The 26,520-nt window shown below is 45.2% G+C and overlaps 1 protein-coding gene across 1 annotated transcript in view; it reads right to left on the bottom strand.

Moving 5' to 3' along the window:
• The window catches only part of CHD1 (chromodomain helicase DNA binding protein 1), a gene marked incomplete in the record, with an annotated part of 4,694,407 nt that overhangs the window by 1,249,559 nt on the left and 3,418,328 nt on the right, over positions 1-26,520 (bottom strand). The window contains 1 exon segment of the mRNA XM_044063873.1: positions 9,086-9,262. Coding sequence (XP_043919808.1) covers positions 9,086-9,262 — 177 coding nt within the window.

Here is a 26,520-nt window from a genome sequence, read left to right as displayed (position 1 = left end):
TAAAATATGATAAAATGCTCCACAGCCATGAGGGCCTGTAGCTCTGAGACTCTTCTTGCTGAAGTAATTGCTAGCAGCAGAGCTGTTTTCCATTATAAGAACTTTATATCAGCAGTAGCAGCTGGTTCAAATGGAGGCAGGGTGAGCTTTTCCAACACATAATTGAGGTCCCCATGCAGGCATTCGTGATCTTCTAGGAGGCCTTAAATTTTTGGCTCCTCTAAAATACTTCTTTAGTAAAGGATGAGAAAAGATTGGTGGCTCTGTATTTTAGTGAGCCAAAATGGCAGAGACATGGATTTTAATTGAGAAAGATAGGCCTTTGTCAAGCATCTCAGTCAAATACTGTAATATCTGAGGAATATTTTGTTCTGCTGTATCGGTTCCTTGTGCTCAACTCCAAGCACAGAATCTCTTCCTTTTATCAGCATTTGATTTTCTAGTACTAGTCCTTGTGGCTTTCAAAATGACATCCCTCACAGCTTTACTGAGAGGTGTTGTTTGTAAAACTACATGATCAGCCATGCTGCCAGGTTCAGTGTCTGTAGTTGATTGTGCAGGATCTGATTGTTTTGCTGGGACAGTAGTTGAGGTAAGGTCCAAGCTGGGTATTGAGACAAGTTCCTTAGGATTGGGTACCAGTATTGGCGGGGCCAATCCAGGGCAATTAGTATAATCTTTGGTTTCTCTTGTCTGACTTTTAGTAGGACCCTAGAATTTTCCAACTGAAGGATAGGGCGTCCACTTTCCATGCTTGTCTTTGATAAGTCCTTGTGCAGAATCTTTTCAATTGATAATTTTGAGGAGAGGCAAATAGATCTATGTTTGCGCTCCACCATTTCTTTATCATGCTGAAGACTTGTGGATCTAGTTTCCACTCGTGAGGGTCCATAAGGTTTCTGCTCAAATCGTCTGCCAGAGTATTTTGTTTTCTTGGCAGGAATACAGCTTGAAGATGTATTTGGCAAGTCAAAGCTGTGTCCCACAGTGCCATGGCTAATCTGCAAAGAGGGTACGAGTGCGTAACCCCCCTGCTTGTTTATATACCACATAACCGTGGTGTTGTCCGTCTATATCAGTAGTTGTCCTGGATGAAGTAAGTCCTTGAAGGCTGTCAGGGCATTTTGAACAGCTAGCATTTCTTTTTGGTTGATATGTAGATGCATTTGTTTTGGGGTCCATGTGCCCTGAATGCATCTTCCCATGTGGGCCCCCCATGCATAATCTGATGCGTCTGTTGTTAAGGTTTGGCTGGCAGGGGGTAGAGGGAAGGCCTGTCCCATGTTTTGGTGACATGCCTTTGCCCACCATAGAAACTCCTGTTGTAGGCAGGGAATGAGAGGAATCATTGTTTCCAGACTGTGACAATGCCGACTCCATAAACTTTTTAGGTACCACTGAAGTTTCCTCATATGCAGTCTTGCATATGGAAACAGTAGGATGCAGGATGCCATGAAGCCCAAAGCCTGCAGTGTTTGCCTTGCAGATAACTGGGTTTTTGTTGCCATCAGTTTGAAGTAAGTAGTCAGTTGCCTTTGTCTGGTGTGAGGGTAAGCCATCTGGGCAGTTGTATTCAAGCGTGCACCCAGGAATGTTATCTTTTGAGAGGGTACCAGTTGTGATTTTGTTTCGTTTATTGTGTGCCCTAGGCATGTTAGAAGCCTTTTCACAAACGCCAGGTGTTGATGAAGAATGTCCTTTTTCACTGCTTGAATGAGACAGTCATCCAAGTAAGGATATATTTGTATACTACTTGGTCTGCAAAAAGCAATTACTGGTGCCAGGCACTTTGTAAAGACCCTGGGCACAGTAGATAAGCCAAAGGGCATGGCAGAGAATTAGTAATGCATTAAGCTAGCCTTGAATCTGAAGTATCTTCTGCACAATTCCCTTATTGGGACATGCAGGTATGCCTCTTTTAGGTTTAATGTCACCAGTCAAGCATTCTTGCCCAGCATGGGCAGAAGCTGCTGCAAAGTCAGCATTTTGAATTTTGGAATGTCCAGGTATGTGTTCAAAATTGATAAAACCAGTATTGGCCGCCAGGCTTTGTCCTTTCTGGGTACCAAGAACAGTCTTGAGTAAAAACCTTGTCCTTTTTCCTGTTCTGGTACTGGCTGAATGGCCCCCATATCCATGAGGGACATAACCTGTTTCTGTGCCTCTGCCCATTGATTTTTTTGGCAGATCCGGCCAGCCGTTTGCCATTGGCAGAGTATGGAAATGGAATCTGTATCCCTGTGATACTATGTTTAGTACCCATTTGTCCTGGGGTTAACTGCCAATTGTGAGGAAAAAGTGCTAATTTTCCCCTTGAGGGTGCTGCCAAAAGGTAAGTGCTTGGTGAAGGCAGAGGGAAGTCATTGGGACTGTTTTCTGTAGGTTTGCGCTTTATCTCCTCCGGATTTGGAGGTAGAAGCACCCCATTGCTTTGACCTGTAAGAATCTTGTGCCTGATTATCTGGAACCCTTTGGGCATCTGGATTTGCCCCTTTGAGCTCTGTCTGACACAGGAAAGAACCAATTTTTTGTAGGCCAGTGTCTACTGAATCTTGGTGGCTGCACTTGTAAGAAGTATTTTACAGTTTGCATAGACTTAGCTGTGTCTTCCATTTTCTTTAAAACCTCTTCTGCCTTAATATCAAACAGAGTATCATGCTGTAAAGGTGCATCCAGTAATTTAGCTTTAACATGATCAGGCAAATTTTGCTCTTTTTGTCAGGCATGCCTCCTAATCACAGATCCAGTAACTGCGGCCCTGCAAGAGACCTCTAAGGAATCAAAACCACATTGCAAAGTACGCTTTCCAACTTGTTCAACTTGTATGCAATAATTCCTACAATTCTTTATTTTCTGCACATTCAGAAATCAACAACATTTTCTGTTTCAGCAATCCCATAACATGTTGATACTTGAGCATATGAAACTGGCAGTTTAAGGCCCTAATAGCCAAGGATGCAGATGTATAAACTTTCTTTCCCCATCTATCCAGTGCCCTTGAATCTCTTGTCAGAGGGGGTAGGATTTTTTGCTGTTGAGGCCTTAACTCCCTTTGCACCCTGTGAAATAGTTTCAGGATCAGCAGCAGGGTTTCTAAATAAAACTTTGTGTGAGTCAGGGACCCTGTAATATCTGTCAGGCTTGCTGGGAGCCGGAGGTAAGGAGTCCGGGGTCAAGCTCGACTCCGAAAATACATCAACCACAATGTCTAAAACAGGGGGTATGGCTAAAGGCCTGTGCTGAGGGGAGAAGGAAATCCCCGAGCCTCTTTTTTGATTCTGAGAAATCTTGACTCTTCCAGTGAAAATGCTCCCTCAAAGTATGCAAGGTTTCTCCAAATTAATAACCCTCAGGAGGTGATGCACATGGGATACACTCCTCTGCATCAGAATCCTCATAGGGAGGTATAGATAATTCCTGATCAGAAGAGGAATCAGAAGAAATAGAAACCTGATCTGAAGATTCATAATCAGCGTCTTGCCTAGACCTCTTATCAAGAGGGGGATGGGAACCCATGATCAAGGTGATAAGGTCTTCAGCCATTTTGATCATCTGTCTTTTAGGCATAGTGGCCTGTGCACGTGGCTCATGTGTCGGTTCTTTAGCTTTAGAAGTTGCTTCCTTTGGTTTTGCAGCTGTCGTCGGTTTGATATAAAAATGTTGAGGCCTGAATACACCCCCTCAAAAGCCGGTGCCTGCTCAGCAGCTCCGGACCCATCCAAGGGAGATACATCCATGGGTCCAATACTTTGAGTATCTCGCGGCATGCCGGACTCCACATGGGTCTCGGTAGGGGCCTGCGACTCGAACGTAGTGGATATCAGGGGCTATGAAAGCGCCTCACTGAATACCGGCGAACCAGCGACTGGCTTAGGAGAAGCTTAGTCATCGGTTTTGGACCTCGATCGTCTGTCTCTGTCCTTTTCTTTGCGTTTTTTATGTACTCTGGTAGTCGGACTGCTATCTGACATTTCTGGGTAGTTAAATCCGTTTCCAAAATACTTTGAGGCAAAAACATACTGACGCTTAATAGTGCGTTAGTTAAATCTAGCACAAAACTGACAGCCAGGCACATTGTGATCAGGGCCTAGGCAAGGAATACAGTATAAATGGAAATCCTAAGAGGTATTTGCTTCCCACAGGTAATACAATTATTAACTTTTTCTGACATCGGAATGGAGCAAGAAAAAAGTTTCCCCAATGGAGTACTTAGCTTTAGTGAAGACTTCGGTTCTGAAACTCAAACGCGAATATTTCAGGAGTCCGCCGACCGGCACTTGCGAAATGCTACTGCTTCGGGCACCATGCGGCAAGAAAGACTAAAGAAAATGGCATCGGCTGCTTGTTTTATACTCCTGACAATGTGACGTCATGGAAGAGGAGACAGCAACCAACGCAGGACCCAAGACTTTGGAATTCAGGCCGACTGAGGGAAACCTGCCAGCAGATTACCCAGATGTAATCACTGCAACAGTGAAACACAAAGAATATCAGCTATAAGGCCCTGCAAGACTGCAGTGGAAAACCAGCTCTGGATTTAGAGAAAATTGGCAAATGGTAATGCTTGGTGAAAGTACAGAATTCCAGGTAGCAACTTCTATTAAGTCCCTGGTAGGGACACCTCTGAGAAAGGCTGTAGAGGTAGATGCAGCCCTAGTTGAGTGTGGTCTTATCCGCTGTGGGATAGGTTTTCCATGGTGCTTAATGCAATGGCCTATCCGTTTAGAAATGGTTTGCTTTGAAATGGCCTTCCCCTCTGCCCCTGCAACAAATGTCACCAGCAGCTGTTCAAATTTCCTGAGAGGTTTAGTCCTGTTCAAGTAAAATCTAAGTTGTCTGTGCACATCTAAGGAGTGCAATATCCGTTCCCCTTTGTTCTGTGGATTAGAAAAGAAGGTTGGCAAATGAAAGGACTGATTAAGAGCCACACTGGATACAACCTTGGGCATGAAAGAGGGATTGGTCCTGAGGGACACCCTGTCCGCATGAAATATGATTAAAGGCTCCACTGCCGTAAGGGCCTGTAATTCAGACACCCTTCTTGCTGAAGTGATGGCTAAAAGGAAGGATGTTTTCCAAGAAAGGAATTTTAACTCTGCACTTGCAGATGGCTCAAAAGGAGGTTGAGTGAGTTTTTCCAATTCAAAGTTAAGGTCCCAAGCTTGGTTTGGGGCTCTCCTGGGTGGTCTTCAAGTTTTTGGCCCCTCTGAGGAACTGCTTGAGCAGTGGATGAAAGAAGAGGGGTGGTTCTGTGTTGTAATGAGCTGAAATGGCTGAGGTATGAATTTTGATGGAGGAAAAGGAAAGGCCCTTGTGAAGCATCTCAGTTAAGTATTGAAGAATCTGAGGTAAATTTGGCGCTGCTGTGCCCATCCCCTGAGTGTGGTTCCAGGAACAGAATCTTTTTCATTTTTCAGCATAAGATTTTCTAGTACTAGGCCTCCTTGCCTCCAGAATGACATCCAACACCTGTTTACTGAGGGATGGTAACGGAGAGATCAGGTAATTAGCCAGGCTGCCTGGTACAGGGTTTGAAGCTAAGGATGCAGAATCTGGCCTTCCTGCTGGGACAGTAGGATAGGGGTCTGAGGCAGGTGCCATGGTGCCAGTAGCGATACACTGCGCAAGAAAGGGTACCAGTGTTGGCGTGCCCAGTCTGGTGCAATCAGTATCATCCTTGGTTTGTCCTGGTTGATCTTTAGTAGTACCTTGGAGAGGAGACGGAGAGGAGGAAAGCATAAACTGATAGATTTTTCCAGGTGAAGGACAGGGCATCCACTTTCCAAGCTTGTTTTTGGGGAGTCCTTGTGCAGAATTTGTCCAATTGATAGTTATGGGGGGAGGCAAACAGGTCTATATCTGGGCTCACCCATTTGTTTATCAACATGTTGAAAGTCTTTGGTTCTAGTTTTCACTCGTGTGGGTCCATGAGACTTCTACTTAATTCGTCTGCCAGTGTATTTAGCATTCCTGGCAGGAATTTAGCTTGTAGGTGGACTTGGTAGCTCAAGGCTGTGTTACACAGAGCCATGGCAAGTCTGCAGAGGGGGTATGAGTGGGTTCCAAGATTCCATCCAGTATTCTAGGAATACAATTTGTTGGCAGGGTACTAGGCGAGATTTATTTTTGTTTATGGTGTACCCCAGTGAGGTTAGAAGTTTCTTTACAAATGACAGATGACTTAACAGTATGTCCTGGCTTTCTGCCTGAATTAGACAATTGTCCAAGTAAGGGTATATCTGAATATTTCTTTGTCTGCAGAATGCAATGACTGGAGCTAAGCACTTTGTGAACACCCTGGGCGCAGCAGATAAGCCAAAGGGCAGTGCAGAAAACTGATAGTGCATGTAGCTTGCTCTGAAACTTAGGTATTTTCTGCAAGATTCCCTTATATGGATGTGCAGGTAAGCTTCCTTTAAGTCCAATGTTGCCAACCAGGCATTTCTGCCTAGCATGGGAAGCAGCAGATGAAGAGTTAGCATTTTGAATTTTGGGATTACCAAAAAGGTGTTTAGGATAGACAGGTCCAGGATAGGGTGCCAGGAGTTGTCTTTTGTACCAGGAAAAGTCTTGAGTAAAAACCTTGTCCCCATTCCATTTCTGGGACAGGTTGAATAGCCCTGATACTTAGGAGAGAGATAACCTGATGTTGAGCCTCTGCCCACTGATTTGGGGGGGTGGGTCTGGCCAAACGTTTGAGGTTGGTAAGGTGTGGAAGTGTAATCTGTATCCTTTGGAAACTGTATTTAAAACCCATTTGTCTTGGGTAATGAGTTCCCAGTTTTTTGCATGCAGGGTGATCTTTTCCTCCTAGAGGAGCAGTCAGTTGAGTAAGGTTTGGAAGGTTTAATGTTAAGTCATTGTGACAGTTTACCATAGGGGGGTGTCTTACTACTTCCAGCTTTAGAAGTGGGAGCCCCCCACTGCTTAGGTCTGTGAGTACCTTGAGACTGTAGCCTAGGTGGTTTGCTGTTCCTGGGTTTGGACTGAGAAGGCCTGGAAGAGACAGGAAAGGACCAATTCTTACAAGGCCTATGCCTACTAAATCCGGGAGGCTGTACTTGCAGGAAATCTTTTAACAGTTTGCATAGATCTAGCTTTTTCCTCCATCTTTTTAAGTACTTCTTCTGCTTTGTTGTCAACCAGGCGGTCTTGGTTTAAGGGAGCATCCAGTAATTTAGCTTTAACATGGTCTGGCAAAGTTTGCTCCTTAAGCCAAGCATTAGTTCTAAGAACAGACCCAGTGACAGCAGCCTTGCAAGATGCCTCTAAGAAGTCAAAACCACATTGCAAAGTATGTTTACCAACTTGTTCAGCAGAATGCATTAAATCCTGTATTTCTTTATTTTCAGCACAGTCAGGAATCAACATCATTTTCTGTTTAAGTAGTCCAATAATATGCTGCTGATACTTTAACATATGAAACTGGCAGTTTAGGGCCCTAATGGCCAAAGTAGCAGTAGTGTATACCTTCTTACCCCATCTGTCCATGGCCCTGGAATCTCTATCAGAGGGGGTAGGGTTTTTGTCAGTAGTAGTCTTAATGCCTTTGGGTCCCCATGTAATGGTCTCTGGGTCCGCAGTAGGATTCTTTGACAGGAACTTGTGAGAGTCAGGTACTCTGTAATACCCGTCAGGTTTCCTGGGAGCCAGAGTTGAAGTGTCTGGGGCCAGGCTAGATTCCAAGAAGGTATCATCTACGATGTCCAGTACATGAGGGATAGCTAAAGGCCTGTGCTGATGTAGGAGTTGGAAATCCCTAAGCCTCTTTTTGGAATTAGAGTAATCCTGGCTTTCCCAGCGGAAATGCTCCCTAAGAGTGTGCAAAGACTCACCAAAAGAGAAATCTCCTGGAGGGGAATCAGAGGGAATGGAGTCCTCTGCATCAGAATCCTCATAGGTAGATAAGGGCAAACCCTAGTCATCAGAAAAAACAGAAATTTCAGAATCCTGATCAGAAGAAACAGAAGGAAAATCAGTTCTATGTCTCAGAGGGAGAAGGCTGGTTTCCCCTCTTTAGAGTAATAAGGTCTTCAGCCATTCTTATCATTTGTTTTTTAGGCATATGGGCCTGACCATGCCATGTGGACGTCGGTTTTCTAGGCGTGGATCGAGTTTTAGGCCTTGAAGAAGAAGATGGCATTGGTTTGATATGCAAGTCAGTAGGCCTGAATACACCCTCAGAAGCCAGTGCCTGCACAGTGGCTCCGGAGCCATCCAAAGTAGAGACAGCCGCAGGTTCCATAGTCGAAAAAGCATCTCGTGGCATACCAGACTCCAAATGGGTCTCAGTAAAGACCTGCAAATCTGAAGTAGCAGGTATCGGGGGCTGCAAAGGTGCCTCACTGAGTACCAGCGAGCTGACAACTAGCTTACCGGAAGCATCGTCGGCAGCTTTGGACCTATGCGGTCTGTCTCTGTCTTTTATCTTTGCGTTTTTTCAGAAAGTCGGTAGTCAGATGGCTTACCAAAGCCATTTCTGGATAACTAAAACAGAGTACCGAAACAGTCTTGATGCGAAAATTAACAGACGACGAATAGTTAGAGGATTGAATAAGGCACAAAACCGACATCGTGGTCTGAACCCTAAGCAACGAATGCAGTAAGAATGAAAATCTTTATGAGATATTTGCTTTCCACAAGTAATACAATTGTTAACTTTTACTGACATCAGTTTAGAGCAAGAAAAAGGATCCCCAACGGGGTACTTAGCTTTTTTAAGACTTCAGTTCTGAAACTCGAAAATGAAAATTTCAGGAGTCGCCCGACCGGCACTTGCGAACTGCTTCAGGCACTGCACGTCAAGAAAGACTGATGTAATGGCATCAGCTGCATGCTTTATACCCCTGACTACCTCATGTCATGGAAGAAGAGTCAGCAACTGACGCAGGACCCAAAACTTTAATAATCAGGCCGGCTGAGGGCTACCTGCAGGCAGATAACCCAAGTGTGATGACTGCAACAGTGAAACACAAAGAACATCTCCAATTCTACCATAACACCAAGGTAATGCCAATCTTACTGCCAAATACTAGGTTCTCTACATCCTTTAAAAAAGTACACTTAAAATGGTGCATTTACATACCTGTTTGGCGCAAGTCCTCATTCGAGGAAGCATATAGATTTCCTGAAGCTCTTTCTCCCTTTCTTCCTCTTCAAGTCGTCTCCTCTGGTCTTCTGGAATGATTTCTTCCCAGTTCTTTTTATTCTTCTCTGACTCCAGCTCAATGTCATCATCATCCATAGTAGAAAAGTTGGCAACCTGGAAAAAGAAAACAAATAAAAACAGCTGTAATAAGTTGCATCTAAAAGCCAACAAATGCCTGGACTGAAACTATCCATCAGTATTTGAAGCACTAAATGCTCTAGGATAAAACAGCAGATGAGCTAATTAAAGATTTTTATTTAAAACAAAACAAAAACAGTTAAACATCATCATTTAAGGGAAAAAAGCTTTTAAAAATACTTCCAGAAAAGCTACAAATAATTTAATTTACTGATTCTCTATAACAGCAAATTTCCAAGAAGGCATTCTGTAGAAGGCAAAGAATAGTTGTGTAAAATCTTACCATAACCATAGATGTCCTTCTCTTCTTTATGTGGCAGTATTCATAACGTGGAGTCTACCACAAACTGAACCAAACGTCTGGGCAGTATACAAAGTCTAAAGCTACTGTTAGGTACGGGGATGGCACACACAGGGTCCCATCCAATGTCAAAGTGAGGTCAGCCATATAGCAGATGTTGGCACACACCATCCTCAGAACTGAATGCCTCAGAACACCAGCCTGAGATAAACTGAGGAAATATATAGAAATCAAGCAAGTATCGGGGGAAGGTGGGAGGGATAAAATACTGTGACATATAGAAGAGAAGGACATCTATGTTTATGGCAAGATTTTACAAAACTATTCTATGCTCTTCCGTTCATATGCTACAGTTATGAGGGAGAATATTTTATTTATTTATTTCCAGTTTGACGACCAGGGAGGTCCACTGGGATCAAAGAGCCCGTTTTCAGTGGAGGCCTGGGGAGAAAAGCTCCATAATACATAGTACAAGCTCCATAACATAGTACAATACATAGCAGAAATAGTATCAATTAAGCAAGTTGAAAATATAAAATAGCAAAACTAAGCAAAGTTAATCAGCAACATACAGTAAAATATAATACATATTTACATGTTTACAGATTGAGAACAGTAGTACAGAGTTAAAATTATATAGAGGTTTAAATCATCTGAGAATGGTACAAAAGTAACATTAGCAAGAAGGTAGTAAATAGGGTTAATCCCCAATGGGTAAGGAAGAAAGAACTTTATGTGTAATGAATGTATTCAAGTATTAAGCAGGTTAGGTAGGTAGAGTGCAATTTCACTTCCATTTATAGGAGACGTAAGAATGGAGCTGGGTTTTGAAGTGTTCTAAGTTTTCAGAAATTCTTAGAGACGGAAGGAGAGAATTCCATTTTTTTTGCTAAGGAAAAAGATAGGAGAAGCTGACCAGCGGGGAGATTTGGTTTGTATACAGAGATTAGATTTTGGTGGGCAGTTCTGTGCGGGGTGTATAATGGTAAGACGTTTGTTAGTGCTGGGCATTTAGTTGGTCAAAAAATAAGCTTGTGAGCTGTGGTGAGTTGGAGGTAATCAAGGTAATTGGGAAGTTCTAGCCATTGCAGCTGGTGGAGAGGTATAGTACTTGGATGTGGTGGTGAACTTTGAGATTTTGTTGTAACAAGAATACCAAAGCTCATGCAGAAGAAAGAGTGGGAGGAGGGGCAGGTGTACTCTCTACAAACCCCTGAAGAACAGCCCTGGCAAAACCAGCTCTAGGTCTAGATATACCATACAATTTGCAATGTTTTGTGAAGGTATGGAGAGAAGACCAAGAAGCTGCTTCTAAGATAAAGGAAGTATCCAGACCCTTGAGAAAAGCACCTGAAGGAGAGACATCTCTTTTGGAATGAGCCTTAACTGGAGATGCAAGGGTGCTTCCATGTGCCACATAACAAAAGGAAATAGCCTTAGAGATACAAGAGGAGACTGTCTGCTTGGAAACAGGTCTGCCCAGAGTCTTGGGATGATAGGAAATGAAGAGACTATCAGATTTCCTGAAACACTTGGTTTTATCCAAATAAAACCTGAATTGTCTATGCACATCCAAGGTGTGTATGATTCTCTTGCTAGAAGATTGTGGAGAGGGACAGAAAGCGGGCAAATTAATGGAATGATTAAGAGACAACTCATTCACCACCCTGGGCATAAAGGAAGGATTAGTGCATACAGATAACCCATCCTTGTAAAAAACAGTGAAGGGTGAAGAGACCATAAGGACGCGAACTTCTGTGATCCTTCTAGCTGAAGTGATAGCCAAAAGAAGCACAGCCTTCCAAGTGCAATGTTGAAGAGAAGAAGAAAAGTACAGTTGTGTACACTTACCTTAAATGCAGATGTTCGAGTGTATTCACTGCTGCAGTCAACACATTTGGGTTATCTGCTTGCAGGTAGCCCTCAGCCGGCCTGAATACAAGAGTCTTCGGATTTTTGCATCGGATGCTGTCACTTCTTCCTTGAAGTTAGGTCGTCAGGGGTATAAAACATGCAGCCGATGCCACTACATCAGTTTTTCTTGCCCCAGATGTCAGTTGCCCCCATAATAGGAAGCAATTAAATGGTATAGCAAAACCCCTTTCAAAAAGCAAATACACAAGAAAAAATAGACATACCAACCATAAGGAGAGGTAGAGCCAAGAGAAGTTAGAGGATTAGAGGGAGGGTAACCAGGACTGCAACAGTGAATATACTCGAACATCTACATTCATGGTAAGTGTACACAACTGTACTATGTTCTTCGTGTTCCACTGTTGCAGTCATCACATTTGGGTTGATTCCCAAAGCTAAGGAAGGGAGGAGGAAGTTTAAGAGCATTATTACCAGCTATTAATCCCTGCAAGACTGCAGTGGCAACACCAACTCTGGATTTAGAAAAGATAGGCAAGTGGTAATGCTTGGTGAAGGTATGCACAGAGCTCCAGGCAGCAGCTTCTAGGATGTCCCTGGTAGGAACCCCTCTGAGAAATGCCACAGAGGTAGATGCAGCCCTGGTGGAATGTGATCTTATCCCCTGTGGGGTAGGTTTTCCATGGTACTCGTAGCAGAAATTAATGCAATGGGCTATCCATTTGGAAATGGTTTGCTTTGAAATGGCCTTCCCTACTGCCCGTGCAGAAAAGTTAACTAGCAGCTGCTCAGATTTTCTGGTAGGCTTAGCCCTGTTCAAATAGAATCCAAGTAATCTGTGCAGGTCCAAAGAGTGCAGTACTTGTTCCCCTTTGTTTTGTGGATTAGGAAAAAAAGTAGGCAAACGAATGGACTGATTTAGTGCCACAGAAGACACCACCTAGGGCATAAAGGAAGGGTTAGTCCTGAAGGAAACCCTGTCTACATGGAAGATAATGAAGGGTTCCACTTCACTGAGGGCCTGTAATTCAGACACTCTTCTTGCTGAAGTGATGGCTAGAAGGAAGGCTGTTTTCCAAGAAAGGAATTTCAACTCAGCTGTAGCCGCTGGTTAAAAGGGGGGAAGAGTGAGCTTTTCCAATACAAAGTTAAGGTCCCAGGCTGGAGTGGGAGCTCTCCTGGGGGGCCTTAAATTTTTGGCCCCTCTAAGGAATTGCTTTAGCAAGGGGTGAGAGAAAAGGGGTCGCTCTGTATTATAATGTGCTGAAATGGCAGAGGCATGAATTTTAATTGACGAGAAGGATAGGCCCCTGTGGAGCATTTCTGTTAAGTACTGTAGAATCTGAGGTAAGCTGGGCATCGTTGTGCCCACCCCCTAAGCCAGGCTCCAGGAACAGTATCGTTTCCACTTTTCAGCGTAGGATTTTCTAGTACTAGGCCTCCTTGCCTCCAGAATGACATCCAGTACCTGCTTACTGAGGGATGCTAAGGGAGAGTTCAAGGAATTAGCCAGGCTGCAAGCTTCAAGGTTTGAAACTGAGGGTGCAGAATCTGGCCCGCCTGCCGGGACAGCAGGGAAGGGGTCTGAGACAGGTGCCATGGTTGTAGCAGTACCATACTGTGCAACAGGGGGTACCAGTGCTGGCATGGCCAGTCTGGTGCAATCAGTATTGTCCTTGGCTTGTCCTGTTTGATCTTTAGTACAACCTTTGAGAGGAGAGGCAGGGGGGGAAAGGCATAAACTGAGAGGCTTTCCCAGGTAAGACAGGGCATCCACTTTCCAAGCTTGGCTGTGAGGAGTTCTTGTGCAGAATTTTTTCAATTGGTAGTTCTAAAGGGAGGCAAGCAGGTCTATCTCTGGAGTCCCCCATTTGTTCCTCAAGAGGTTGAATATTTTGGCATCTAGTTTCCATTCATGAAGGTCCATGAGATTTCTGCTCAAGTCGTTTGCCAGTGAATTTAGTATGCCTGGCAGGAACTGAGCTTGCAGGTGTACTTGGTAGCTCAAGGCTGTGTTCCACAGAGCCATGGCTAGTCTGCAGAGAGGGTAGGAGTGAGTTCCCCCCGGCTTGTTTATGTATCACAGAACTGTGGTATTGTCTGTCTTTACCAATAGATGTCCTGGAAGAATACAGTCTTTGAAGGCTGTCAGAGCATTCTGTATGATTGATATGCAGGTGCATCTGTCTCAGGTTCCATATGCCCTGAATGCACTGCCCTGCCATGTGAGCCCCCCATGCATAGTCAGATGTGTTTGTTAGGGTTTGGGCAGCAGGGGGTAGAGCGAAAGGGAGTCCCTTGTTGTGGTAACAGGCCTCTGCCCACCAAAGGAAGTCTGTCTTGATACAAGGAATGATAGAAACAGTTAGTTATGTACTCACCATAACGTTAGATGTATGTAGTCCATCTCGCCTCACATTCTTCACTTGTGGGTTCGGAGCCGAATGTCGGCTCCGACTCGGCCTATTTACTAGCTCGAAAGTCTTTGATTGCCTGGGCTAAGATGGTATCCCACAATACACTGCTCCACAACCCCAGATCTAGTTTGCTGCCAACATAAGTATATCTATTACCCAAACATACACACACACCCAGAACAACGAGGTCCAACAAATTATCCAAAGGGACTCTGTAACGTCAAAAGTACAAGGAGATCCTCCAAATCCTCCAGGCATGGGGGACGGTGGGGGTTAATGAAGAATGTGAGGTGAGATGGAGTACATACATCTAAGTTATGAGTACATAACTAACTGATGTCATTTATAGTCCTATCTCGCCTACATTTTTCACTTGTGGGACAGCGTCCCTAGCACCTACATCCTGGGTGGCTCAATGGAAAATACTCCTGAGCACCGTGGAGCCAAAAGATGATCTGCCCCTGGACACCACATCCAATTTGTAATGGGAAACAAACGTGCGAGGAGAAGCCCATGTTGCATCCGTACATATATCATCCATCGATAACCTAGCCTGAAAGGCTGCGGAAGTGGAAACTGCTCTGGTAGAGTGTGCTCTGACTGGAAAAGGCAGGCTCTTTCCCCCTGCCTGATAAATAAAGGAGACGCAACCAGCTATCCACCTAGAGATGGTGACCTTGGAAACCGCAGACCCCAAGCGATTCTCTGAGAATGAAACGAAGAGCTGGTCTGACTTCCGCCAATCTTTAGTTCTGTGTAGATAAAAGCGTAGTTACCTATGAACATCCACCAGATGAAACTGGTACTCTGCCTTATTGGAGAAGTTAGGGAAGAAGACTGGCAGCTCAATGGACTGATTAATATTAGATAAGGAAGCCACTTTGGGAAGAAAAGACGGATTGGGTCTGACAGAGACTCTATCTTTATGGAATACCAAGTATTGGGGCTTGACTGATAGGGCATGGAGTTCTGATACTCGTCTAGCCGATGTAATCGCTATCAAAAAAGCAGATTTCCATACAAGAAATTTTAAATCGCAGGAAGCCGCGGGCTCACAGGGTGGGAGAGTGAGTGCCTGCAGAACAAAATTGAGGTCCCAGGGCATAACAGGTTGAGATACAGGGGTACGAAAGAGAAGAGTGCCTTTCAGGAATGCTCTACACAGCCTGTGTGCCATTAAGCTAGGTTCATAAGCCACATAATAATTTGAAATAGCCGCCAGCTGAACTTTGATGGTGGCTGAGGCAGATCCTTGGTAGAATAAATGAGATAAAAAGTCCAACACAGAGTCAATGGGGGCTGTGTAGGGATCAAAACCTTTGGACTGGGCCCATATCGAAAACCTTTTCCACTTGCTAGAGTAGATCTTCCTAGTGGACGGCTTATGAGAGGATGAAAGAATATGGACTATTTCTGGAGAAAAATCATGGCACCTGACTACGGATGGAAGTGGAGTAGCCAGGCGGTCAGCCGGAGGGTCTCCAGGGAGGAGTGGAGCTGTCCCGACATGTGTGTCAGCAAGTCTGGATGAGGGTCCAGAGTCCAAGGAGCATCCACGATGTAATGTTGAAGTAAGGGGAACCATACTTGTCGAGGCCAGTGTGGCACGATCAGAATCAATTTGCTTCCCAAGGATAGTGCTTTCTGAATTACCCTCGAGATAAGGGGAAATGGAGGGAAAGCATACAGCAGACCCGAGGGCCAATTGTGCGCAAGAGCGTCCCTTGGAGATTCCCCCGGTGGCGGGATAAGCGAGAAGTAGTTGCTGCATTTCGCAATGAGGGGGCTGGCAAACAGATCGCAGCAAGGCTGACCCCATTTGCTGAATATACTGTCCGCCACCCGGCGGTTCAGGGACCACTCATAAGGCTTGAGGATCGTCCTGCTTAGCCTGTCTGCAATCACACTGGTTTTCCCCGGGACGTGTGTTGCCACCAAGGCCCGTTGCGAAGCTATCTCCCAATTCCACACTCTCATGGCCTCCCTGCATAGTGGGTACGATCTGGTTCCTCCTTGTTTGTTGAGACACCACACTACTGACATGTTGTCTGAGTGTATCGCAATAGTCCCTAGAGGGAGAACATCCTGAAGTGCCTGCAACACTAGCAGCACTGCCCTCATCTCCAGGACATTTATGTGCAAGTCTATCTCGTGGTCCTGCCACGTGCCTTGGACCATCCTGCCGAGATAATGCCCCCCCACCCTATCCGGGAGGTGTTCTTGGTCACTGTGGCTACCGGGTTGGGTGGAACAAAGGGTTTCCCTATGTCTAAGTTGTTGGTGCATAGCAACCAACTGAGGTCCTGTTTGCATTTGCCTGTGATTAAGATCGGATGGGATAGCGGTAGTCTTTGGTAGGACCATTGGTCGAATAGGAGCCATTGTAGGATCCTCATATGTAACCTCGCTAACAGGACCATCATGATAGTGGACGCCATTGTCCCCAGTAACTGAAGAACTAATCTTGCCCTCACACATGTCAGAGACATCATCATCCGAACCTGTCGTTGCAACCCTGTGATCCTCTCCATAGGTAGGAATGCTCTCAATCGAATAGTGTCCAACTCTGCTCCTATAAATGAGACACGCTGTGATGGTAGCAAGGCAGATTTTTTCCAGTTTATTGTGATGCCTAACTGGTGACAAAGATTGATATCAGTATCTCTGTTTTGAAGAAGTAGATGCTTGGTGGGGGCGGATAGGAGCCAGTCGTCCAGGTAAGGAAACACCTGGAATCCTTGACGTCTCAAGTGAGCCGTCACCACTGCCATGCACTTGGTGAACAACCTGGGGGCTGTGGTGAGACCAAAGGGCAGGGCTCGAAACTGGAAGTGCCTGGCTCCCTGCCGGAAGCGTAGATGACATCTGGATGCTCTGTCCATTTTGATGTGGTAATAAGCATCTTTCAAGGTCGATGGAGCACATCCATACTTCCTTTCCCAATAATGGGAGAATCGACTGTAGCGTGACCATCTGGAATTTGGACTTGTGCACGTAATGATTGAGTCAGCTGAGATCCAAAATGGGTCTCAGGTCCCCCGTTCTTTTTGGCACCAAAAAGAATCTCTAGTAAGTCCCTAATCCAATCTGGTCTGGAGGGACTGGTTGGATGACTCCTTTTTCTAGCAGCTGAGAAACCTCTGTTGCTGCATGACCCCTTTGACTGGGTGGAACATCTGGGATCCTTTTGACGGTGAGGGTGTGTGGAGTGAAATGGGATGGTGTAACCTCCGGCTATTATCCCTAATACCCATCTGTCCTGGGTGATGTTGACCCAGGCTTCCGGATACCGGGAAATTCAACCTCCGACTGGCTCTGGAGAAGCACAGCTGGGCACACCCTCAGGAATGAGAGTATGGGAACCGAGAAAGGAATCATGGTCCCCAGAATTGCGGGGGCCCTCTCTGCCTTTGGGGCAACGTCTCCCTGAATACGACCCCCCTCCCCTGCCTCGGGGGTGAGGGTCTCACCCTGTGCAGTAGGAAAAGACTTTTGAGATTTTTTTGAACCACATCTTTCCCCCTTCGCTGAGCCTTGGGATAAGGCCTCGACGGGAGGGAAAACCAGACTCCCACGGCAGACAATGTCTTTCCTTCTTGCTCGCACCTGGTGAGTGTGTCTTTCGCTTTGGTCCCGAACAAGGAGGAACCATTGAAGGGGGCATCAGTAAAGGAAGACTTAAATGCATCCGCAAAGTGACACATGCATAGCCAGGCTTGCCTCCTGAGGGCCATCGCTGAACTAGCCGCCCTACTAGCTCCCTCGGCCACGTACGAAATCAGTCGCATGGACGAGTTCGCAATGGAGTTGAGGGTAGAGAGCTGAGCGTTGATGGTCTGAGCCACTGCCTCAGGCACGTTACCCGTTAGAGTATCTCCTAACTCCTTAAGGAGATCTCTCTGGAGCCGCATGAAATGAGACAAATAATTCAGCGACCGCAAGGTAAAGGTCGCTGAAGACAGTGTATGCTTCCCGTACCGATCCATAGTCCTAGACTCCTTGTTATGAGGATGGATCGAAGAGGAAGACTCAGCAACTTCCTTCTGTGTGGCAGCCGCCACCACCACAGCATCTACTGGGACTCCCTTTGTCAAAAATTCTTTCCCGGGGGAGCACACAAAAGTTTGTTGGGGTGTCGAGGAGCAGGCTCCACGGAGTCCGGAGTCTCCCACACCCTCCGACCAATAAGGTCCAGGAGCTCGAAGGGTGGAGACACCCAGGAGGTGGAGGGCTGAGCGCCAAAGGCCTTAAGGAATACTGACTCCTCCTCGGAGGGGGGTTTGGAGGGCCAGTCTCCTCTTTGTTTCAAACTCTCCAGTATATCAGAGAACGAAACATCCTCAGAGGAAGACCTAGGGGACCCCTCCGATTCCTCGAGGTTAGTATCGGAAGTGAGAGACTTGTCTTGGGAGTCTATGTGCTTCCTCTTGCAAGATTTCTTTCTGGGGGGTTCCTCGGGCACAGGCTCTGAGGGCCCCTCGGAAAGAAGGGGACCACTCATGGGGGTATCCTTAGGCCCTAGCGCTCTGCTATCCAAGGATAGGTGGGTGGTCAGAAGCTCTCGCCGGTGTTTTGGGGGACGGAAGAACGGATCCGAGAGAAGTAGCTGACCTAGCCAGCATGCTCCGCATAGCCTCGAAGGCGGGACCTCCCGAATCGGAGGACCGACCACCTTCCAAGACCATGACCGGGACAGGTGTCACCGCAGCCGAGGCACCAAGGGGGAGGCTCGGAACCGAAGGGTGTTCCGAGACATCCCCCTCGGGCCCGACCGAGGAGACCCGAGTTCCGAAACCTGTGGATGGAACCGACAAGGTCGGAGCCAATGCGGGCACTGATAAACCCTGCTGGGGGATCGGCACCGGCGCAGGAACGTCCCTCAGAGTGGAACTTACTGGCTCCAACGACAAGGATGCGTGTGGAGAAGGAATAGCAGGTACAACTAACAGAGTTGGCTCTGGAGCCGACTGGGTCGGAGCCGAGAAAAGTTTGGCCAACACCGGCGACTGTAGGAGCCTCTGCACCACCCTATCTACATCCAAATCGGAAAGCCTGGAGGATTTGGAGGAAATGGATGGAGACCTAGACCTCCTATCTGGAGAAGCTTGCCTCAAACTTGGCGACCGGCTCCGAATCGGTTCCAAAATTATCGAAGCGGACGCAGACTCAGTCGACACAGCCACCTCCTGCGGCCCCGATGTCGGTGGAGCTGAGGAAGCAGATTCGACAATGGTAATTTTACAAGGTGGCTTCAAAACAATAGATGGAGCTGGAGACCTCTTCTTAGATTTGGAGGATTTAGACTTCAACTGGGAACTGGGAGCTGGGAGCCGAACCTAAATCCTCCTCAAAGGACGGTTTTAGCAGTCCCTTTAGGATCAATTTGTTTTTCCTCTCTTGGAGCACCAGAGGACTAAAGGCGTGGGAGAAACTGCATGAATCCTGAAGGTGGATGGCTCCAAGACAGTAAACACAGACCGAATGTCCGTCTGTGATAGACATTTTATAGGCACACTTTGTACACTTCTTAAAGCCCGACGAGGGCTTATGCTCTTTTTGCTCCTTAGACATGCCAGCCAACAACTGTAGCAGCCGCTACTGACAAGAGGCGGGAAACCGCCGACATAGAAACCAGTGAACACAAAACACAAACAAGGCACAGGGGAGAACCTCTAAATAAAATGGTTCTCAACTTAAAATAAGAGAGACGCACCTAAAGACAGCCAGACAAACAACACAAGGAGGACTAGGTCCTCTAACTTAAATGGGCCTAGCTCGAGGGAGTAAGGAATACCACATGCAAGCACACTCGCAACCTACAAAAAGTAATGCAGCAACAACACTAATAACTCTATTTGAATACAAACAATTAGCCAAAAATCTTCACAAGAAAGAGTTTTTTTGCAATAATTAGCCACAGCCAAGTAGAGACCACGTCAGAGCTCTACAAGTGGCAAACGAGATCTGGGGTTGTGAAGCAGTGTATTGTGGGATACCATCTTAGCCCAGCCAATCAAAGACTTTCGAGCTAGTAAATTGGCAGAGTCGGAGCCAACATTCGTCTCCGAACCCACAAGTGAAGAATGTAGGAGAGATAGGACTACATAACATTCATTGTTTCCAGGTCCTGAGAATGCTGACACCATAGACTTTTTAGATAACATTGGAGTTTCCTCATATGCAGTCTTGCATATGGAATTAGTAAAATGCAAGAGGCCATGAACCCCAGGGCTTGCAGTATTTTCCTTGCAGATAGCTGGGGTTTTGTGGCCAATAGTTTGAAATAGGTTGTCAAGTAAACTTGTTTCTCTGGAGTGAGAATGCCATCTGGGAAGTTATGTTCAAGCTTGCTCCCAGGAATACAATCTGTTGGCAGGGTACTAGGTGAGGTTTATTTTCGTTGATGGTGCACCCCATTGAGGTTAGAAGTTTCTTTACAAATGCCAGGTGTTGTAATATCAAGTCCTGGCTTTCTGCCTGAATCAGGCAATCGTCCAAATATGGGTAAATTTGAATATTTCTCTGCTTGCAAAATGCAATGGCTGGAGCTAGGCACTTTGTGAATACTCTGGGCACAGCAGATAAGCCAAAAGGAAGTGCAGAGAACTGCCCTGAAACTTAGGTATTTCCTGCAAGATTCCCTTATTGGCATGTGCCGGTACGCTTCCTTTAAGTCTAGGGTTGCCAGCCAGGCATCCTTGTCTAGCATGGGAAGAAGCTGTTGCAGAGTTAGCATTTTGAATTTTGGAACAACCAGAAAGGTGTTGAGAATAGAGAGGTCCAGGATAGGATGCCAGTTGTTGTCTTTTCTGGGTACCAGAAAAATTCTTGAATAAAAGCCTTGTCCCCTTTGTTCTACTGGGACAGGCTGAATAGCCCTGATATGGAGGAGAGAGAGAACCTGCTCTTGGGCCTCCGCCCATTGATTTGGGGGTGTGTGTATATATATATATATATATATATATATATATATATATATATATACACATATATAATTCCAGAATGGCGACCTGTTAAAGTTAATTATAGTAAGTTTATACATGACAAAGAAAAATAAAACAAATGCTCTTGAAAAAAAAATTAAAAAAAGCTAGCATTACACTTTAGCCACTGGATGGCATCAAAGTGGAAACAGGGAAGCTATGTAAAACTAAATTCATTGGAATGATACATTCGGCATTTATATATTTATATATTTATAGAAGTGCATATTAGCATATAGCTGAAGTAGGATGGGCCAACACAGTATATTAGCATATTTCTGGCGCCAATTTTAAATCATAGCTATTGGCTACTTAGTAGTGTAAAGAAAGATTACTGGATATTCTAATAAAGACTAAGAATGAATTGACATGATTGGTTTAGAAGTTAATTGATTTTAAACTTTATTGGTTAGCTTTTAGTATAAATATTAGGCATTGCTACCAAAAGATAACGATCTGAAGAAGGCTAAATAGCCTAAAGCGCTTATCGTTTTATCACTATGGAATTTTAATGCTGTTTTTACTTTTTCCATTAAATTTGCTTGCTGTTTGACACAGGACTCTATCGTGGTAGATTTTTGCTGTGGTGGAATACCAGAGGTTTTTTCTTTGATTTGGGGGTAGGTCTGGCCAACCATTTGGTGTTGGTAGGGTGTGGAAGTGGAATCTGTATCCTTGGGAAACTATGTTCAAAACCCAACTGCCTGGGTAATGAGTTCCCACTTTTTTGCATGCAGGGCGAGCTTTCCTCCTAAGGGAGCAGGTATTAGAACAAGGCTTAGAAGGGTTAAAGGTTAAGTCATTGTGCCATTTTTCCGTAGGGGGGGGTGGCTTACTACTTCCTGCTTTGGAAGTGGGAGTCCCCCACACACCTTAGGTTTATGCGAAGTCTGAAACTGTAGCCTAGGTAGTCTGTTGTTCCTGGGTTTGGACTGAAAAGGCCTAGAAAGGATGGGAAAGGGCCAGTTCTTAGAAGGCCAATGCCTACTGAATCTGGGAGGCTGTTCTTATAGGAAATCTTTAACAGTTTGCATAGATTTAGCTTTTTCCTCCATCCTTTTGAGGACGACTTCTGCTTTGCTGCCAAAACGGCGGTCTTGGTTTAAGGGAGCATCCAGTAATTTAGCTTTAACATGATCTGGCAAGTTTTGTTCCTTAAGCCAAGCATGCCTTCTAAGTACAGACCCAGTGACAGCAGCCCTGCAAGATGATTCTAAAGTGTCAAAACCACATTGCAAAGTATGTTTACCAACTTGTTCTGCAGAATGCATTAAATCCGGTAATTCTGTGTGTTCAGTACAGTCAGGAATCAACATCACTTTCTGTTTAAGTAGCCCCATAACATGCTGCTGATACTTTAACATATGAAGCTGGCAGCCCTGATGGCCAAAGTAGCAGAAGTGTATACCTTCTTACTCCATCTGTCTAAGGCTCTAGAATCTCTATCAGAAGGGGTAGGATTTTTGACAGCAGTAGCCTTGATGCCTTTTGGTCCTTCGGAAATGGTCTCTGGATCCGCAGAAGGATTATTGAAGAAGAACTTGTGAGAGTCAGATACTCTGTCATACCGGTCAGGTTTTCTGGGAGCTGGAGGTAAAGTGTCTGGGGAAAGGCTAGACTCCAAGAAAGCATCATCTACAATGTCCAGAACAGGAGGGATAGCTAAAGGCCTGTGTTGAGGTAGGAGTAAGAATTCCCTAAGCCTCTTTTTGGAGCCAGAGTAATCCTGGTTTTCCCAGCGGAAATGCTCCCTAAGAGTGTGCAAGGTTTCACAAAGAAAAATCTTCTGGAGGGGAAGTAGATGGAATGGAATTCTCTGCATCAGAATCCTCACAAATAGATAAGGGCAAATACTGGTAATCAGACAGAGCAGAAACATCAGATTCCTGATCAGAAGAATCAGAAAGAAACTTCAGTTCTAGGTCTCTTAGAGGGGGAAGGCTGTCTTCTCCTAATCAAGGTAATAATGTCTTCAGCCATTCTAAGCATTTGTTTTTTAGGCATATGCTGTGTGGTCATCGGTTTTCTAGGCGTGGTGCGAGTTTTAGGCCTGGATGAAAACTAAGGCGTCTGTTTAATATGAATGTCTGTAGGCCTGAAAACACCCTCAGAAGCCAGTGCCTGCATAGCGGCTCCGGACACATCCAAGGCAGAGACATTCGCAGGTTCCATAGTCGAAGAAGCATCTAGTGGAATACCAGACTCCGAATGGGTCTCAGTAGAGGCCTGTGAATCAGAAGTAGTGGATATCACTGGCTGCGAAAGCATTTCAATGAGTACCGGCAGACTGGCGACTAGCTTAACGGAAGCGTCGGCAGTTTTGGACCTATGCGGTCTGTCTCTGTCTTTATCCTTACTTTTTTTCGGAAGATCAGTAGTTGAATGGCTTGACGAAGCCATTTCGGAGTACAAAGAATGAGTACGAAAATAATTAGCTACAAAAATAGCCAGACAACGGATAGTTTGTGCATTGAATAAGGCACAAAACTGACAACGAGGGACGTCGTGGTCTGGGCCTAAGCAGAGGATGCAGTAAAAATGAAAATCTCTGAGGTATTTGCTTTCCACAAGTAAGATAATTGTTAACTTTTACTGACATCGGTTAGAGCAAGAAAAAGGATCCTCAACAGGGTACTTGGCCTTTTTGAAGACTTTGGGTCTGAGACTCGAAAACAAAAATTTCAGGAGTCGGCCGACCGGCACTTGCGGACTGCTTCTGCTTTGGGCACCGCACGGCAAGAAAGACTGATGTAGTGGTGTCGGCTGCATGTTTTACACCCCTGACGACCTGACATCAAGGAAGAAGCGACAGTATCCAACGCAAAAATCCAAAGACTCTGGTATTCAGGCCTGCTGAGGGCTACCTGCAGGCAGATAACCTAAATGTGATGACTGCAACAGTGAAACACAAAGAACATCTATTGGTTCAAAGGGAGGCAATGTAAGTCTTTCTAAAACAAAGTTTAAATCCCAAGGAGGAGGAACTGGTTTCTTTGGTGGTCTGATATAGACGTCTTTCAAGAAAAGTTTGACTTCCAACCTTGAAAACAAAGGAGGGGTCATAGACAGACAGGCAGAAATGGCTGAGAGATGAGCTTTTACCAAACATGGTAAAGTATGACAATCCAGTCTTCAGTAATTCACAAAGATAAGACAAAACTACTGGAATATCCACAGACTATAACTAGGTTTCTGGAAAGACAACAGATGGAAAACTTCTTCTATTTGGAAATGTAGGATTTCCTAGTATTGGATTTTCTGGCCTCCTGCAGAACTTGCAGCACGTCCTCAAAAAACAGGTGTCTGAAAGGGATTAAAACCCTATTACCCACATTGTCATCTGAGGGGTTGACATTTGTGGATGTATTAGAGATCCCTTGACCTGAGTGAGTAGATCCACCTCGTGAGGTAACTTGTGATGAATGCCCTTGGTCAAATGCAGAAGGGGGAACCAATGCTTTCTTGGCCAAAAGGGAGTCACCGGTAAGACTTTTGATTGATCCTGTTGAATCTTTAACAGAACTTTAAAAACAACCCTTTCCAAGAAAAATATAAAGCATCCATCGTCCAAGCCTGAGGATCAAGAACTCTAGCACAAAACTTTGGAAGTTGTCTGTTCATAGAGGAGGCAAATAGATCTACTTGAGGAGTACCCCACTGGTGGATAATGTCCAGAAACACATCCATTCGTGAGACTGAGTCATGGACCTGTTCAATGTGTTTGCCACAACATTATGACTGGAAGGAATGTAAACTGTCTGAAGAGTTAGTCGATACTGAGTAGCCAACTCCCAAGCCTTGAGAGCCAACCTGCACAGGAGATATGATTTATGACTTGGTCTCCCCCCACTTGTTGACATAACAATGAACTGTGGTGTCATCTGTGAATCACTGTAAGGGACCTTGTTGAAAAAGAGGTTGACAGGTTTGCAGGGCAAAAATGAGAGCTCTCATCTCTTTTATGTTTGTGTGTTCCTTCATTTGGGAAGGAGACCACACATCTTGAACTTTCCAAGAGGCAAAGGTTGCCCCCCATCTCACATCTGAGGCATCCTGTGAACTCCTGAGATGGAAGGGGGTTGTAGGGGCAGCCCTGGATTCAAGGAAACCTGTTAACCTCCACTCCAATTATTTTTTTCAAGCGGGGAAGGAGAGGAATCTCAGAATATAGTGGATGAGCATATTGTATTCCAGACTGACCTGAGATATCACTGGAGTTTCCTCATGTGAAGTTTGGCTAGAGGTAACATGGGAATAGTGGATGCCAAGAAGCCCAACAGACGGAGGAACTCCCTGGCTGTCAGGGACTGGAGTGGAATGACAACCTGCATGGAATGACAACCTGAAAGCAGTTAGAGAGATGACTTTCTGAGGAGGTAAGGAAGCAAACATCTTATCTGACTGAATTCTGCATCCTAGGAAGACATGGTCCTGTCACAGAATGAAAAAGGATTTTTGGAAATTTATAGTGAACCCTAGCCTTTCCAGAAGAGACACTGTGAAGTAAAGGTTTTGTAAAAGTATGTCTGATGAATTAGCCTAGAGAAAGAGGTCACCCAGGTAAGGAAAAATCTGAATACCCCTGAGTCTGAAAAAGGCAATATCAGGATCTAACCATTTTGTGAAGACCCTTGGTGCTGCAGACAGACCAAAAGCCAAGGCAGAAAATTGAAAATGTGAAGAAGCAATAGCAAAACGCAGAAATCTCTTGTAAAGAAGATGAATAGGGATGTAAAGATAGGCATCCTTGATGTCCAGGAACACCATGAAGGCTTGTGGAAGAATGAGAGGAAGCATGTTGAAGGAAAGCATGCAAAAGGTGGGAACCTTTAAAAAGGTGTTTAGATGTGACAGATCTAAAAAGGGTCTGCAAGGGCCATCTTTTCTGGCGACTAGGAACATTCTTGGACAGAATCCCTTTCCTGTTTGGGAAGGTGGAACTTTCTGAATGGTACCCTGAGAAAGCAAGTTGTGAATCACCTGTGGAAAGAATACCAACTGATCTTTTGGGGGTTGTGGAATAACCCTGAAGGAAGGAGGAGTCTTCCATATCACAAAGTATCCTCTGAGGATTATAGAAGGGACCCATGAGTCTTGGGTGATCTGTTTCCAAGCAGGGAGGGAAAGATGTAAGCATACAGGGGTCTGACTGCAGAGAGGTTGGTAGTCACAGACTTACCTGGCTTGCTTGGAAAGGGCTGTTTCTGAGCAGCAGGGTAGTAGAAGACTAGGCAGAATAAGGCTTACTGGCACCTCTTTTACTCTTAGAAGGTCTGGACAGCTTCCTTACAAATGGGAATTTTAGAAGGATAGTTCCTTTGAAATTTTTAAAGTCCGTGAACACCTTGCCATTTTCTTGCAAGGACTTAAAGTTCTATAGCTGCAGATCCAAACAAAACCTTGGAATCTAGTGGAGCATCCACAATTTTAGCTTTGACATCATCTGGTAGTGGCTGGAGTCTCAGCCAAGAGCACTTCTGAAGGACAGAGTCAGATGCAACAGCTCTGGCAGATGCTTCCACTGCATCACAGCTTCACTTAATAGAATGATTTACCACTTGAGCTAAGCAGAGGAACCTAAAATAGTAGAATGCTGAGATTTAGTGTTAGAGTCTGGAAGCTCTGAAATGAGCTCAGTGGCTTGAGAAAGGAGAGATAAGG

The sequence above is a fragment of the Protopterus annectens genome, chromosome 2.part2, assembly GCF_019279795.1.
Source record: "Protopterus annectens isolate FY-2018-M chromosome 2.part2, PAN1.0, whole genome shotgun sequence".
Taxonomy (NCBI): domain Eukaryota; kingdom Metazoa; phylum Chordata; order Ceratodontiformes; family Protopteridae; genus Protopterus; species Protopterus annectens.
Note: the sequence above shows the minus strand (reverse complement) of the source record. Positions and strands in the feature narration are given on the sequence as shown.